Here is an 18,345-nt window from a genome sequence, read left to right on the forward strand (position 1 = left end):
TATTATAAGTTTAATTTCCTTAAAATTTTCAAATCAGTGTGACCATAGTCTCTAATTATATACTTTTTAATAAATTGGTTAGAGTTTTGTAGTTTTTAGAGCCTTTCTTCGTGGTCTAAGAAACATATCCTTCATAAGAAGTTAAGAAAGAGTTCCATGTAGTTATGACTATTTTGCAAAACACCTGTTTTGTCGCAACTGTACTTTAATGTGCATTCTATGTGTCTTTGAAGCTGCAATTTTAAACCTTAACTCCTTTTCTCTTTTTTTTTTTTTTGTTGTTGTTTTTAGGACAATGGAATGCCAGTCTTGGACTCTTGGAACCGGCTAATTAAATTTTTGGGTAAATGTTTAGAGTTGAGAGTCGACCTTTCGGTGCTGCTGCGCGCAGCTGACACCCACACACGAATACAGTCTAGGAAACCCCAACCGTACCACTTAGTCCACCTTCCTATCCATTCCACCCACCCACCAACACCCGCACCCATACACCCACACACCCATCCACACACACACACACACACACACACACACACACAAACACACGGAATACATATAGACGGTGGTCGTCGGTGGACTTCGTGTGCGTTCGCCCGGCTTGTCGTTACTCGTTTCTCGGTTTCTCTGTCGCCTGGAACGGGGCCTGTCTTTTGAAGCCTCAGCCGCGCGAATAACACGAAACTTCTTGCATTCGCCGGAGCGAGCGACAGGGACGGGGCGACAGGAATGTGAGAGGTTAAGGAGGAAGAGTGAGAGGGCGACGACGAGGGCGACCGAATGCTAAGCAGGGGCCTTTGCTTTTGCTTGCCGCCTGCTGCCAAAAATAGAGACGCCCCCGCCACGCCTCCACCTACACCCTGCCCTATCCCCCCACCAGCCCCCCCACTCCCCACGCCTTCTCATAGCTCTCACACCTCCAAATACCAATACCATTACCCAATGCAGACCTGCTCTCTAGCTGTATGTGTGTGTGTGTGTGAGTGTTTCTGTGGCTGTGAGCACGGGTCTGGTACATAGCTTAAGCTTTCCTTGCACAGTGGGCCGCATACTAGGAGAACTTAAACATTTTAAAGGGAAAGTTTAAGAGTATTTTTCATTTTTAAACTTTAGATCCAGGTAGATCCTAGAAAAAAGATAGATTTTTAGTAAAAAAGGCTTAAAAATTAGTAAATCTTATGCTACAATTTAAAATTCATTTAAAAAGAACCTCTTTTTATTCAAATACTTAAACGAAATGTTATATCGATTAATGGATTTTTTAATAACCTAAAGGCCAGGTTATCAAAATCTATCTTCTATCAACATAAATTGAAATAAAAATTAAAGTAAAACCTTTGTATAAAGTAAGTAAATTTTAAAATACTTAGTTTCAAGTAAAAATTTTTAAAAATATTTCACCAATTTATGTTATCGATTATTTCGATTTCTTTTTTCAAATATTTAAACAACGCTTTCAATTACAAATTCTCCTAAAATTAATAAAGCAGGCTAATCAATACCCTTTTCATTAGTATACAGATATATTTTATAGAAGAAAGACACCTTGTGTCTAATATACACTAACATAAAAAAAACAAACAAAAAAAAACTACAAACAAGCTGCATTGCATAAGACTACGGACCACAGTAAGTTGTAAAATTCAGCCGACGCCAGCGTCGCAGTCACCGTCGCAGCTTAGACGGCGGTGGGGTGTGGGAAGAGGAGGAACAAGAAGAAATGCACGAGAGCCGAACAAAAGCAACTAAAGGCAATAGCAATAGCAACAACAACAACAACAACAAAAGCAATTCGGCAAAATGTTCGTGGCAGCGTTGCAGCGACGCCGGCAGAGACGTCTATGTGGCATTGCTGTATTTGTTGTTGTTCTTGTTGCTGCTGCTACTGACTGTTTTTCCATTTTTGTTGTTTTTTTTTTTTCTTAATTTTCGTGTTTTCTTTTGGGCTCTGCATCCGCAGCGCTAGGGAAGCTGCTGCGCTGTCGACGTCGCGGCTGGCGTCGCTGCCGTTGTTTTGTACGCTAGTGTGAGTGGCAGTGGCAGGGTGTGTGTGTGTGTGTGTGCCGCACACATTTTTCAGTTGACTTCGTTGAAATAATTTTCGTAACAACGATCACACTCGTTTGTGTATTGCGAAGACGGGAGGACGTACGTCGGCGTCGTCGGTCCACGGTAAAAGCGAATTAAACGAAAAGCGTAAAGCGAAAGAGCGCTAAAACAAGCGAGCGAGCGAAAACAGAACCAATTCCCAACCAAAGTGGCGTTATTTTCGTTTCATTTTTTTTTTTCTGTTTCAAACAACAAATAAATAACGCGCCGATTAAATAGTGAAGAGTGCTAGACATACTACTAAAAATACATAAAAATAATAATAATAACACATAAATGTCTGCTCGAATCGTGAATAAAATAGTTTTATTTTTTTTGCAAACACCACGCTGCAGCCATGCAGTCACCATTTCTTTGTGTAAGTGTGTTTGACAAAAACAACAACAACAACAACAAAAATCGGATATCACCCGATAATACATAGATATATATATTCTATACATATATTAAAAGTATACTTGAATGACAAAATACAACAAAAAAGCAACAATACAATACTGTGTGAAATAAATACGAAAATGGAATAAGCACCGCTAGAGGGGAAGGAAGAGAGAAACAAAAACCAAACTGAGAGCACGTTTTGGATGTATCTGTGTGTGTGCGTGTGCGTCTGTGTGTAATGAGCCGGGATAGTGTTGCCATATCTGTGTCAGCATGAAGCATAAAGGCGCATGCCGGCTGCTTTAGTGTGCCTGTGTTGCCTGATGTTTATTTTTATTTTTTTATTATTATTTTGTTAAAAATTTAGTACAAATAAACTAAAAACTAATATGGTTATAAACTGAAAAATAAACAAAAGTGATTTCCAATTTAAAACCCATAATACATATACAAAAATAGTGAAATTAAAAAAATATCTATAATTAAATTGTTTATACTTTTTTTTTGTCCGTGCAGCAAACCAGCCTGAAATGAAATTGGCTAACCAAAACAAACTGTGAAAACCAAAAAGAAAGCAAAAGAGAGCAAGCGAGAGAGAGCCGTACACCCACAAGGATAAGCCACACAGAGAGAGATAGAGAGAGAGAGAGAGAGTGAGGCTATAGAAACCAAACAAGTGAAGAGCGACAGCAGCGAGAGAGAGCGAGCCTGAGAGAGCACAAAGCCTGAGAGAGAGAGCTGAGATGGCCAGCGAGGATGTGCAGATCACGAGCGTCATCGATGCCAATGGGCAGCAGCTACCGCTCCATGGTACCGGGCTGGGCGGCCCCCTGGCACCGCCCGTCAAACAGGAGCGTCCGGACGACGCCGAGATCCGCGAACTGGCCGCCAAAATGAAGGAGCAGCAGAAGCAACAGGCCGCCCAGCAGGCATCCCGCCTAGCGGCCGCATCCATGCAGCATTCGAACGCCGGCACGGCCAACGGCGGCCAGATGCAACCGCCGATCACGAACGGTAACGGCCAGACAAACATCATGTCCTATCTGTCGCGCCACCAGAAGCTGCCCAACGGCACCATGCAGGTGGTGCCGGCACTGTCCGCCAATTCAGCGTCGTCGAACGGCCGTTCCAATGGCGCCATCAGCGATGGCAGCGGCTCGGAGAAGAAGGGCTCCGGCCCCTGTGACGAGGAGTCCGTCAACGGACACTTTGGCTGGGCGTCGTTCGGGAAGGTGTCCATTCCGTACATCTACCGGCAGTCGGAGAAGTACTGCTCCGTCCGGATGATCGAACTGAAGCTGCTCGGCAAATACCTTAACTGCCTGCATCCGGACATCTACTCCAGCTGCACCTGCGTCCGCAGCTACTACATCACGGACGCCGAGGCCCGGCTCTTCATCGAGATCAACCACAAGCATTGCGACGGCGAATTCGGGCGGGACATCTTCACGCAGAAGGATCTGGTGGTGCGGCTCAGCGACGCCTCCAAGTTCTATCAGTTCCTGGACATTTGCTATCGCAAACTGGTCACCGGCAGCAAGACGCCGTCGGAGAAGTGCGGCTTCATCCGGATCAACAAGGAGTCGGTGGTGCCGTACACGGTACGCAACAATCAGCAGGTGGTGCCGCTCTTCTACTTCGAGGGCGAAACGGAGAACCTGAAGACCAAAGCGGAACTGCTCAACGGCTGGGATCTGGCGTATCTGAAGTTCTGCTGCAAGGTCCAGGGCATCCGGAACGAGCTCTTCTCCAGCGAAAACGTGGCCGTCATCTCGCTGACGGACATCAAAAGCTATTTCCCCAACGGCACCGAGTTCGAGGACTACTGGCCCAGCAAGGTGGTCGACTCCAATCTGCTGATCGGCAATCGGGCGAATGTCACCAACTCGGTCAACTGGACGCGCCAGCCCTCGGCCCCACCGCCCAAAGTCTCCTCCGGCTCCAGTTCGGTTTCCGGTTCGGGATCTGGCATGGGAAATTCCTCGTCCTCGGGCGGGGGCGGCGGCGGCGGCGGTTCTGGCAGCGGCCAGGTTCCATCCAAAGCTCAGCATGCCTCGGCCGTGTCGGCGGCAGCCGCCCAGCAGCAGCATCTCATGAAACAGCGGGCGGCGGCCGTGGCGGCGAATGCCAATGGAGTGGCGAACGCGAATAGTTTCGGCGCCTCCCAGGCGGCGGCGGCAGCGGCGGCGGCCTTCAACTCCCAGGCAGCAGCGGCGGCGGCGGTGGCCTCAGCGGCGATGCTGCAACAGACCCAGGGCACCAATCGGATGCTCTCCCAGGCCACGGTCCAGGCCTTGGCCAACAGTGGCTGGATGTCCGGCCAGAACAACCTGCAGCTTCATGCCCAAATGATGGTGAGTTCAAGAGATCAAGATACAAATGGCGATGGTGAAGTTCAAGATATGGAGATGGCATATATCCAACCGATATATCCGATGCGTCTCACAAGAGCCAACTAACTAATAACTATCGATCGATCAAAACTTTGCAAGATTATCTCACGATTCGGATCTCTATTCATCTATAAGGTTGGGACTATATATACCTAATAAACAGAACTATTATATTTTTTATTTTCGAACCAAAAATAGTACGTTTGGCTTTAATTCAATATATTTTTTATTTAAAAATGAATTCTTTATAAAATACTAAACTTAGGTAACTATTGAAATCTAGCTTGCAACTAAAAAAGATTCAAGAGTTTCTACAAATTGGGTCAAAGCTTAGAATCTATTTAAAAAACATGTTTTTTCTCGATCTTCTCGAGCAAACAAACTTGAGCTGACTTTTACCTCAGGTGAGACTTGGGGGGGGGGAAGGTGATCGGTTAAATAGCAGTGGGGTGTGGGGGGGGGGGCCTTTTTCTTTGCTTGTAATGACACAGAAACTTACATGCTGGGCTATATGTATACATTACATACAACTACATACATACATGTCTGTGCATGTATGTACATGTTTGTTCCAGCAGATTTTTTTTTTTTTTGCTGTAACAGTTTGGCAACCACAGCAGCAACAGCAGCAGCAGCAGAGGCGGCAACGTTAGCTTCAGTTTGAGAAACTAGGTCAACCAGCGTGTGCATAGGAGAGTGGCTCCACCATCTCCATCTCCCTCTACAGCGGCCCCTCTTCGGCCATCTCTTTCGCACAGTAACTCCCTCTCGTTTTGGCCAGTACATAACATATGTATATGCCATATGTATGTTGGCAACAACCTGTTGGTGGTTGAGATATTGAGATGCTGTTGTTGTTGTTGTTGTTGTCCACAGTCGTACTTCTTGAACATCAATTGTTTCTATTATTTGTTTATGTAGTCTCTTAATAAATCCCTTAATAAATTGCTGTTATGGTGATACGATTTATTATTGCAATCTTATCGGAATCCGTCTGGCAATACGACGACTATGTTTGAAATCGTTCCACAAATAGCTTGGCTCTTGGTTATTACAGTTATTTTTATCTCAAGTTGATTATGAAAACAAGTGGTAGCTCTTCACAATAAACGCATAACAATAAAGAAATGTTACAAACTATGAGCCATAATTTAATCCTATATCATAGTCGATAGTTTTTTGTTTTAACTCATCTCTAAGATAACTAGATAACTCATCTCTATAAAAGATCTTAATCTTTTGCGCATCTCTAAGATACCTTGATAACTCATCTCTATAATAGTTTTATATCGACAACCAATGATAAATTACCCATCACTAATTATTTGGGATAACTAATTATCACATCTCTATCAAAGTCAATTATCGATTGTTAATAGGTGCCATAATCGATCTATCGATAGAATAGAATAGTTTTTTCTTTCAAAAAGACCTCTTTTTAATCGATTTTTTTTCGATATTCTGTGTTACTTTTTCAGGCCCAACAGACCCACGCAAATGCCAACCGTGTGGGCAGCTATCGGGAGCACATGAACAACCTGATGATGAGCGGCAGCAGCCGGCAGCCGTACTCCTACAACAATCCCGCGATCTCCATGTCCTCGGTGAACAGTCACAGTGGTGGCGGCGGCAATGCCCCACCGCCCCTCGTTCGTTCGGCGGCGGGCCAGAATGCCAATCATATGTAAGTTCCACACCACACTACTCTATCGCTTAACGAATTTTTGAAACTCTCCTCCCACGACTGCGTCCTCAAAAAAAAAAAAAAAAAGAAAATCAATATAAAAAATTCCAAAGTTCTTATTAATTTCACGTACTTTACAAAAAAAAGAATTCATTGATTTTGATTGAGTTTTTTTGTTAAAAACTGTATACATTATTAACCTTAATTAAATATATATTTAGTACGTTGATTTTATTTGAATCTCGGATGAATGAAAAAAAAATGCGCAGAAATTGTGTTTTTCAAATTTTGTTGTAATTCGTTTTTGCCCAAAACAAAAAAAAAAGTTCTTTTTTTTTATACTTAAAAATATTCTTACTATATTTTTCGCTGTTTATTATATGTATCCTGTACACATTTTTTGATTATCAAGTCGCTCTAAGGGTTGAGTTCTCAATGTCTAGGCATTTAATGCATTTTCGTTGTAAGTATGTATTTTCGATCGATAAGTTCGATAAATAGTAATAATGCTTAGTAGCAGTAATCGAGAGTAATCGATAGTAATGCTGGGTGTAGTTTGTGGGAGATGATATCTATCCGATAAAGCTCTAGAGTCCTAGACATTGAGAAATCTCTGCTTTGAAATTCCATTAGGGTGTCCAAAACACACATGATTTTCAGGACAGCCAAATATTTAATTTTGTTGTTCTTTCTATTTTTTTTTTTTAATTATATTCTCTTCTCCAAAACTTGCACCGTATGTTTTTTTTTACAAACACTTTTCAATGTTCGAAATAAACGGTTAAAAATGAAAAATAAAACAAACAGAAAAAAGTATCGGCGTTTGTGCACGCATTTATTAAATTATATTTTATTTCAAGTTCTTGATGTGTTTTTTTTTTAATATTCGAAGAAATAATACTCTTTTCTTGCATAACATTTCTCTTTCTGCTATTTTTGTTTTTGTCATGCTACCGTTTAAATAAATTTTTAAAAAAACCAACAAATTTTTCAAAATTTTCCAATTTTTATTCCACATTTCTTCTATTGCTGTTGTTCTTGCTGTTGTTGTTGTTGTAGTTGTTTCAAAATCCAAGCCAATCAAAACCGCACAAAATTTTAACCAACAAAACTCACTGAAAACCGAGAAAAAAGCTGAAACTGAAATACCAAATATAGTAGAAAGAATGTCGGCATTCACAGAATTTGATTTTATGTTTTTCAAAATAGAAATTCAAAAGCCTCCGGAAAGAAGACACAAAAGAAAAGATATCCCATCCTCCCGTCCCATCCCCAACCTTCTCCTCCTTCTCTCATCCACCAATTTTTAACAATTTTTTACCAAAAAAAAAAAAGACCTTAAAATTAATTGTTTACACTGTACTAAACGAATCGAACGAAAACCTTTTTTGCAAAAAATACTTTACGAGCTTTTGTTCTCTCTTCTTTTCATTTTTTCGGGCCTCCAGATTCCTAACCTCTTACGGCATGCATTAGGGTGGCTCGATAACTTATAACTCGATAACTATCGGTAACGGTAACGGACTAAGGCGCGCGACTACGTGGAATATCCATCCCCGCATAAAACCCGATTAACACACCACACCACACACACACGCCACATCATATACTCTATCTAAAAAGTAAAAGATACCAAAATATATATAAAATATATATAGAAGCCTAGTAGAACTAAACACACAACCGCCACAAACACACACACACACACACACTTATGCCAAGTGCCCACGCATCCTGTACATACAATACACGTCATGTTGTAGAGTTCTCCTTTAGAGCACATACATATATTAAAAATATATATATTTTTAAAATTAATTGCCTAATTTGTAATACCAATGGTATAATATATATATATATATATCTAGAAATTGCATGAATAACATTAAGTGGGATGACCGTGAAACTGATTTTCGATTGAATTTCGAGTAGCCAGTGTGACCAAAAAACACGATGCATTAACGATGGCCAGTGTGACCAAATCAATGGAAAAATCAGTTTCTGGAATCCATTTAATCATAGACTTGAATTATGAATAAAGTTAATAAGCAAAAAACAAAACGTAGAATAAAAAAAAGTTTTAAAACAAAATATATATGTATTTGTTTCCTTTCTTGTCTGAAAATGGATGATAATTTTTACGTAACCAACAGTCTAATCCTTTTTTTTGTGGTTTTTATTCTCTTATATTACTACCACTTACTTTTCTCTTAGTTGCTCTATTTTTCAAGTTTTTTTTTCGACTTTTCTTCTTTCACATAATAATCATTAATCATTAATAATGTTTATTAATTGTTTTTTTTTTTTTTTTTTTTTTTTTGGAGAGACGTAATGTTTAAAGAGGAACTACAACATATTTTGAAAAACATAAATTCGCATATATGCTAGAAAATATAATATATATATATAGATATATATTAAAAAAACAAAAAAAAAAATAAAGAAAACAATCCCCAACAGATTTCAATCATTTACTGTTTTTTAATATAATATTTAATAATATTGAAAGTGACACAACAATATATCTACAAACATTTATTTTTTATGGCTGTGTGTACTGACTACCCCCTAATGTTATCTTGTTGCGCGCACACACACACAAACAAACACACACATTCACACACACACACAACCACATAAAGAAACACATATAAGCGTGGTATGACTCACGTTTAAACGAAATATTAAAAAAAAAAAAAATAAAAAAAATACATGAAAAAAAAGGAAAAAAATGCGGCAACAACTACAACAAAACAACAACAAGTAACAACAAGCGAGAACAAGCTTTTAAATTGGTGGTGGCAGGTTTTTAAAAATTTTTTTTTGTAATTTTTTTCTTTTTTTTTGTTAACCCCGTTTGGCCCCACCTTTACCCACCCGCCCCTTTTGGTAGCCCCTCACCTCTCTCATACAAACAAACACACACACAGACACACATCTCTATATATAACGAAAGATACAGTGCAAAAATCCTAGATACATTATATATAATGCGTGTTATAGGTGGAAAATAAAAATAATTGTAATTACAAGTCGGAAAAAAAATCGATTCAGAAAATATACTAAAAAAAAATGTATAATAAAGTTTAAGGAGAAGAGAAGTAGAAAAAGAAAAATTTTGTAAAGATGTTAAGCTTTTTAGTATTTTTTTTTGGTATTTCTTTTTGTTTTTGTTTTTTTTTTTTTTTTGCAAAAGCTGCTTATTTAACAAAATTGTTTATGCCATTCGATCTCACAGACCCACACACACAAGCATATACATTCATAAATTTGAAAAAAAGAGAACAAGAGAGAGAGAGAGAGAAATGATTAAAAAAAAAAAATAGAAAGAACAACAGAGGGGAGAGAGAACAATATTTAATTAAAAACAAAATATTTAAAAAAAAAATGAGGGGCTTGAAATCAATACCGATTATTACATATATCGCCATCATTTGTTCTCATCGGCAGAAGTCGAGCGGACTCGAAATCGAGATATCGATGTCTCCGATATGTTTAAAAATATCGACAAAGCAGTGCGGCAAATGAAGAAGAAGAAGATGAAGAAGAAGAGGCAGCAAGCAGGAGGAGCTATAAAAGGCGCGCTAAAAAGGCCCTGGCTAAGAAATTCAAATTTTTGAAATTTAAAATAAATTTAAATCAAAAAAAAAAAAAAAAAAAAGACAATATTTAAGTTTATAGTTTAGTTTGAAGAGCGAGCAATTACAACAAAATCGATTTGAAAAATGCATTATTAACAAAAAACAAAAGCAAAAATAAAAAAAATGTAAATAAAAACAAAAAAAAAAAAGATTAAAAAGCAAAACAAAAAAAAAACCAAAGAAAATCGTCATGTATTGTATATAATGTTTCTAGGTCGAATGTCGAGCAGACACTGGTGCAACAGCAACAGCAACAACAACAACAACAGACACAACAACAACAACAACAACGCACATTTAACAGCCATGCCACACAACAACAACAACAGCAACAACAACACCATCACCACCAAAACCAAAGCAAAAACACCAACAACAACAATACCAGCAACAACAACAACAACAACAATAGCAGCAGCAACAACAACAACAATGCCTCAGCTGCCGAAGTGGCAGCTGCTGCTGCCGTTGCCTATGTCCAGTCCCTCCATCGATCCTCAAGCGCCGGCTACAACCTGCCCTCCACCCAGGACGATTACACCAATCTGGTATTGTGGAACCAACTGACCCCCAAACAGAGGCTACTCTTCATGCAGCAGGTCAAGGGCGTGGCTGGCGGAGTAGCCAGCGGAGGAGGAGGAGGAGCCTCTGGAGGAGGCTCTACTGGAGTAGGAGGCGGCCGAGGCGCAGGCGGAGGAGGCAGCAACTCCAGCTCTCATTCAAGCGGAGGAGCCAAGAACTTTCCAACCCTGCCTTCCCTGCCACTGGACACGGATCTGATAACCATGCTGGATTACAACAATCCCAACAAGAAAAAAACCGGAGTAGCATCATCCGGAGGTGGAGGAGGAGCAGTAGCATCCGGAGGAGGAGGAGGTACCTTTACCAAGCCCAATGTTCCACCCCTTATCTCCGATGGCGGAGCTGAAATAAGTCTGACGAAAATCAGTCGCAGATCCGGAGCCAGCGAGGCAGCACCCCCCACTGGAAATGGAAGTGGCATCACCATACCCCTGAACTCCACCCAGGCGCTGGAGGATTTTGAAAAGAAGTTCACGGTGATGACGGACGAAATGAGAGCGGTGATCCAGAAGGTGCTGGCCAACCCGGATCTCTCCACATCCATCCAAACGAACTCCGGCAACCAGATCCATCACCAGAATGCCAATCATCTGGTCTCGTCGTACATCTCGCCGCCCATGTCGCCCGCGGTGGGCGTCATTGGTGGCCCCGGGGGGGGCTTGGTCAACAACAATGTGGCCACGCTGACCCTCGCCTCCAATCCGAATGTGACGATAACGCCGCAGCTGCCAGGACACTTCCTCCACTCGCCATCCAGCTCGTGTTCCAGTTCCAGTGCCTCCAATACGGCAGCATCGCCCTTGGGCAACGGCAATGCCAGTGGTGGAAGTGGTGGTGGTGGGGTGGTGTCCTCCAACGGGCAATTGGGTGGCTCGGGAGCGGGGGGTGGCTCCGGGTCGGGAGCTGGTTCGGTGTCAAGTGGTCGCCAAAAGAGCGTCATCTGCTCCACAAAGAGTAACAACCTGCCGATGGCCATTCTCACCTTGGCCAACAGTTCTGGTCGGGATCAGCAGGGGGGGGCCAGGGGTAGGGGCTATCAGCAGCAACACCACCAACACAACCAGCAACACCATGTGGGGGGCCAACGTCAGTCACACAGCCATCATCATCATAATAGCAATATTAGCAGTAATATTAATAATAATAGCCTTAATAGTAGTAGTAATAGTAGCACTAGCAGCCCACATCCGGCAGCCACTGACGTTATCGATTTGTCCTCCTCCCGAAGGTCCTTGGCCGCATCGGCCGCCTATTTGCAGCAGCATTCCTCGGCGGTGGCGCAACAGCAGCAGGCGGCTGCCGCGGTGGCGCAGCACCAGCGCCTGGCCGCTGCGGCGGCGCATCACGCCCAGCAGAACGGACGCAGTGGCGGCTCCAGTTCCGGCAACTCATCGTCCGGCAACTCCGGTTCCGCCGGCAGTGGCGGTGGCGGTGGTGGCGGCGGCGGCGGCAACTCATCCGGCAACAGTTCCAGCAATTCCGGCGGCAGTTCGGGCGGCAGCTCATCGGTGGCATCGGCAGCAGCTGCCGCCGCAGCGGCGGCGAATAGTGCGTCGATGAACCTACAACGGCATGCCGCCATGGTGCACGCCCAGGCGGCGGCGGCCAGTGCCTCGGACAGTGCCCAGCGGCTGTGCGTTATACCGGAGATACCCACCAACAACATGAACCTGACGCCGTACAAGGTGCAGAGGGTGTGCGTCGACAAGCACCTGGTGCCGTGCATCAACATGAAGGCGTACAACGATTCCGAGCAGCTGATGACCCTCATGGAGTTCCAGAAGAAGTTCTTCCCCTCGGTGCCCCTGGATCACTGTAAGCGTCTGATCGAGGCGCTCGGCGTGGAGCTCTACAAGGCGAATCGGTGAGTTTGGTTGCCTCGATACCTTTGTGTCCTTTACTGATGTTTGGTTATAATCCTTATAGGCGGCAGGTGCAGATCCTGATGGAGTACGACCGCAGCTACAACGAGAACATGCCGCTGGTGCAGGTGCGCGACATCATCAAGTACATGACCCAGCTGACGTTCATGACGCGCGAACAGCCGCCGGCTAAGCGGACGCGAACGAGCTAGGAATTAAGCTGGGGAGCACAACATTTGCCACCGACAACCACAACAACAGCAACAACAACAACAGTCACACCGATAACAACAACAACAAGAGCAATAAAAGGATTAGCAGCAGAAGGAGGAGCAACATCGTCATCGTCGAGCAAAGGAGGAGCCAGAACCAGACGTGCCCTGACACCGCCTCCAAGTCTAAGCGGAGAACTGAGCCGACGCAGGGCATTAGCATTAGCTCCACCGCCAGCACCAGTACCAGTACCAGTACCAGCACCAGCCCATCACCATCACCAACAACAGCTAGAGAAGCAACAACAACACAACAACACATACGAAATGTTGTACTCCCACAACCAAGCACATCCGCAGCACCACCACCACCACCACCAGCAGCAACAGCAACAACAACAACATCATGAGCAGCAGCGCCTTCAGAAGAAACGACAACATGCCGAGAACAAGAGCTCCACATCCTGCTCCTCCTCTTCCTCCTCCACCATCACCACCACCAGCAGCAGCAGCAGCAGCACCTCGAAAACGGCTGCCCAGAAGATGGCCGAGGCGGAGCACGCCTACTTGTCCAATTTGTACGGCAAGGCGGCGGCCAGTATGCTCAGTCCACCACTAGGGGACTGGAGTCACGACCAGCAGCAGCAGCAGCAGCAGCGGCAGACACGGCGGGCAGCAGCCGCTTTGGGTCAACAGATGCCATCACAGAGGCACATCATGCATCGCCGGCATAGCGTGTGTGCGGCAGGGCTGGCCAGCTTGTCGCCAGCCGGGTCCAGTAGCTCCACGTCCACGGCGGGAGCAGCCGCCACATCGCCCACATCGGCGGCAGCAGCGGCGCTGGCAGCAGCCTCCTATTACGGCAGTGCGGCAGCAGCTGCGGCGGCGGCATTCACGGCTCCCTACCACCATCCTCATCATCCGCATGCTGCCCACCATCACCAGCAGCAGCAACAACAACAGCAGCAGCAACAACAAGCGGCACAGCAGCACCATCCTTTGGCTCCGGGCGGGCATCATCATGCCGCTGCAGCAGCGGCAGCAGCAGCTGCCCACCATCATGCCGCAGCGGCGGCAGCAGCAGCGGCCGCAGCAGCCGCCCATCATCATACGCACGGCGGGCAGCCATCGCCGACCATTTATCCGCCAACGCCGCCGCCATCGGCGCCGTGGGTGCATCCCTGGTACGCGGGGGATGCTGCCTTCTGAAGGCCATCTGACGCGGAGGGCGGCAGGGTCACCGGCACGGTCAAGGCCGGCCACAAAACCACTGTAAAGTAGAACCGTTTTTTTTTCTAGACTCGTAAGACTATTTATTAACAAAAGGTCGTGTTAAATATATATATATTTTTTTTTGGCAGTGCCGCCGTCACGAGAGCTGGCACTACCAGGGCGGGGGGTTAGCAGAGGGTCGGGGAATGGGGAACTGGGCGGGGGGGTATGTAGTTATCTAAGTAGGTTAACTAAAACAATTTCTGGGCATTATATGCCGTCTAAACAATAATCAATAATATGACTAAAAAAAAAAAAAGCTGCTTGGATTTCGTTTTCGACAAAAAAAAACTTAAAAAAAAAATTAAGAAGAAAAAACTACAAACAAAAACAACAACAGCAACTCAAAGAACTGATTAAGATTTATTATCAAAAAAAAAAACAAAACCTTAAAAACTAGAAACAAAATTAATGAAAAAAAGAAAGAACTCTGTTTTGAAAATTCCTTAAATTTCGGTTTTCAAAAATAATTTCGCATTAATTAATTACAACAAAAAATAAAAGTCTTTTTCTAGCAATATTTACATACACTAACAGATATACATATATACATGTTATATGCTATATGCTATACATATGTAATATATACTACATAAGAGATCAGCCAATATATATATGTATATATATATTGCAAGCAAGAAATTTAATTTCTTGCAACTAAAAAAAAAAAAGAAATCAAGAAAAGAAAATCTTTAATTAAAATTCCACAAACTATTTCAAAAGTGAGTAAAAAAATAAAAACAATTTTTTGTAAGCTAAATAAAAAATACTATCATTCGAGCAGCAAAAAAATGCATAAAAAATCCTAAGAAACTTCTTTCCAAATCTTTAAAAATAAAAAAAACAAACATAAATCTATAAATACTAAGCTAAAAATAAATATTAAAAACAAAAAGGAGTAAAAAAAAACCGAAAACTATGTTAAAAACATACAAAAAACTAAAGTTTAAAGTAAAACAAAAAAATGAAGGGAAAGAAATTATGTTATATACAATGTATGTATATCGGAATATATATATGTATGTATGTGTATGGAATACTTGAAGAATATCCGTTTTATGGATTTAATAACTTTTTTTTTTACATACCTTATAATCTTATGACAAAACCGAAAACAAAAATATTTATTTCTTTTTTTTTTTTTGTAATTTAATTTTCAACCAAAACCGATATTGTTGATTTTATTTTTTCATTATCCTTTCTCCAGCAGAAGCTCAATAAATCATTATAATACATTATTAACTAATAATATTTTAAAAAATTGTTATTCACAAAGTCCGGGCAAATGTTTAAAAAGGAGTTTTTAGTTCTAAGACCCGAAGAAGAAGATACAACAACAAAAAAAAAAACAAACAAATCAGACATTAAGCAAAAAAGTTTATAATTATCATTATTAATTAATTGTTAGTTAAAAGAGCCGTCAAAGTATTTATCAAAGTGTGTTTTCATTTTTGCCAGTGCAGCATCAAAACTAAAAACATAACAGAAAATAAAGAAATGAAGCAAACTAAAATGGAAATAATTCTTACTTTCTTTTTATTGCGGGAAATTGGGCGGGAAATTTGAAAATTTTCAGGTTGGTTCTTTGTTGGAAAATGTTATCTGTAGTTTGCAGAAAGCTTTTAAAAAGCTTTTCAAGGAAACATTTTTGAAAAGGTGAGTCCAAGTTCTCGATAACATAAGGGAAAAGGGACTAGCCATCACTGTGGACCTTTTAGAGGAAACCCCCCATGAAAATGGGGTCAGAAAAAAAGGACAAAAAATCTGAAAAATATTTTGTCTCAGGGTTTTGATGCAGAATGATGGAGAATCGATCTAGAAATCATTTAAGGTACTCCGATTGAGGATCGGATGAGAATTGAGGAAGATATAGCCATCGCCGTGGGCCCTATAGGGGAAAACCCCGTTTTCAGGGCATCCATCAGGAAAAATGGGAAAAAAATCTGAAAAATATTTTGTGTCAGGGTTTTGATGCAGAATGGTGGAGAATCGATCTACAAATCGTTTAAGATACTCCGCTTGAGGATCGGATGAGAATTGGGGAAGATATGGCTATCGCAGTGGGCCCTCTATGGGAAAACCCCATTTTCAGGGCATTAATCAGGAAAAATGGGAAAAAAATCTGAAAAATATTTTGTCTCAAGATTTTGATGCAGAATGGTGGAGAATCGATCTAGAAATCGTTTAAGATACTCCGCTTGAGGATCGGATGAGAATTGGGGAAGATATGGCTATCGCAGTGGGCCCTCTATGGGAAAACCCCGTTCTCAGGGGATCCATCAGGAAAAATGGGAAAAAAATCTGAAAAATATTTTGTGTCAGGATTTTGATGCAGAATGGTGGAGAATCGATCTACAAATCGTTTAAGATACTCCGCTTGAGGATCGGATGAGAATTGGGGAAGATATGGCTATCGCAGTGGGCCCTCTATGGGAAAACCCCATTTTCAGGGCATTAATCAGGAAAAATGGGAAAAAAATCTGAAAAATATTTTGTCTCAAGATTTTGATGCAGAATGGTGGAGAATCGATCTAGAAATCGTTTAAGATACTCCGATTGAGGATCGGATGAGAATTGGGGAAGATATGGCTATCGCAGTGGGCCCTCTATGGGAAAACCCCATTTTCAGGGCATCCATCAGGAAAAATGGGAAAAAAATCTGAAAAATATTTTGTGTCAGGGTTTTGATGCAGAATGGTGGAGAATCGATCTACAAATCGTTTAAGATACTCCGCTTGAGGATCGGATGAGAATTGGGGAAGATATGGCTATCGCAGTGGGCCCTCTATGGGAAAACCACGTTCTCAGGGGATCCATCAGGAAAAATGGGAAAAAAATCTGAAAAATATTTTGTGTCAGGGTTTTGATGCAGAATGGTGGAGAATCGACCCAGAAATCGTTTAAGATACTCCGCTTGAGGATCGGATGAGAATTGGGGAAGATATAGCCATCGCCGTGGGGCCTCTATGGGAAAACCCCATTTTCAGGGCATCCATCAGGAAAAATGGGAAAAAAATCTGAAAAATATTTTGTGTCAGGGTTTTGATGCAGAATGGTGGAGAATCGACCCAGAAATCGTTTAAGATACTCCGCTTGAGAATCGGATGAGAATTGGGGAAGATATAGCCATCGCCGTGGGGCCTCTATGGGAAAACCCCATTTTCAGGGCATCCATCAGGAAAAATGGACAAAAAATCTAAAAAATATTTTGTGTCAGGGTTTTGATGCAGAATGGTGGAGAATCGACCCAGAAATCGTTTAAGATACTCCGCTTGAGGATCGGATGGGAATTGATGAAGATATAGCCATCGCCGTGGGCCCTATAGGGGAAAACCCCATTTTCAGGGCATCCATCAGGAAAAATGGGAAAAAAATCTGAAAAATATTTTGTCTCAGGGTTTTTGATGCAGAATGATGGAGAATCGATCTAGAAATCGTTTAAGATACTCCGCTTGAGGATCGGATGAGAATTGGGGAAGATATAGCCATCGCCGTGGGGCCTCTATGGGAAAACCCCATTTTCAGGGCATCCATCAGGAAAAATGGGAAAAAAATCTGAAAAATATTTTGTGTTAGGGTTTTGATGCAGAATGGTGGAGAATCGATCTAGAAATCGTTTAAGATACTCCGCTTGAGGATCGAATGAGAATTGGGGAAGATATGGCTATCGCAGTGGGCCCTCTATGGGAAAACCCCATTTTCAGGGCATCCATCAAGAAAAATGGGAAAAAAATCTGAAAAATATTTTGTCTCAGGATTTTGATGCAGAATGGTGGAGAATGGACCCAGAAATCGTTTAAGATACTCCGCTTGAGGATTGGATGAGAATTGGGGAAGCTATAGCCATCAGTATGGACCCAGTATAGAGGACTATAAATAGAGGGGACTTCTATAGAATATTGCGAATAAAAGATGAATTTATTAACATTTATTAACATATCATGCCAAGGACAATAACATAAAGTCCTTGCGCTTTACAGCACAGAAACGAACTAAAGCTTAAAGCTCATTTGAAAATTTAAATCCAATTCCGTTGAAAAGCTTCTTCCATGTTTTTTTTTAAAGGAGAGTCCTTTGAGATACCAGCAGAGCAAAATGTTTCAATTTTCGTGGAAAAAAGGCAATACATTCCAGAACAGACATTAATATGAAAGGGCTATTGTCCCATCGGTGGGTTTTCCTTGTCAAATGAACCGAAACATATACATATAT

The 18,345-nt window shown here is 42.1% G+C and overlaps 1 protein-coding gene across 1 annotated transcript; it reads left to right on the forward strand.

Moving 5' to 3' along the window:
• Positions 1 to 1,534: 1,534 nt before the first annotated feature.
• Positions 1,535 to 15,655, forward strand: LOC108121160 (streptococcal hemagglutinin). The gene is given in 5 exon segments (XM_070276960.1): positions 1,535 to 1,626; positions 3,004 to 4,841; positions 6,359 to 6,564; positions 10,420 to 12,651; positions 12,714 to 15,655. Coding segments are annotated over 4 exon segments (5,406 nt in total). The 5' UTR covers positions 1,535 to 1,626; positions 3,004 to 3,230; the 3' UTR covers positions 14,071 to 15,655.
• The last annotated feature ends 2,690 nt before the right edge of the window (positions 15,656 to 18,345 follow it).

This window comes from Drosophila bipectinata, chromosome XL, assembly GCF_030179905.1.
Source record: "Drosophila bipectinata strain 14024-0381.07 chromosome XL, DbipHiC1v2, whole genome shotgun sequence".
In the NCBI taxonomy this organism is placed as follows: domain Eukaryota; kingdom Metazoa; phylum Arthropoda; class Insecta; order Diptera; family Drosophilidae; genus Drosophila; species Drosophila bipectinata.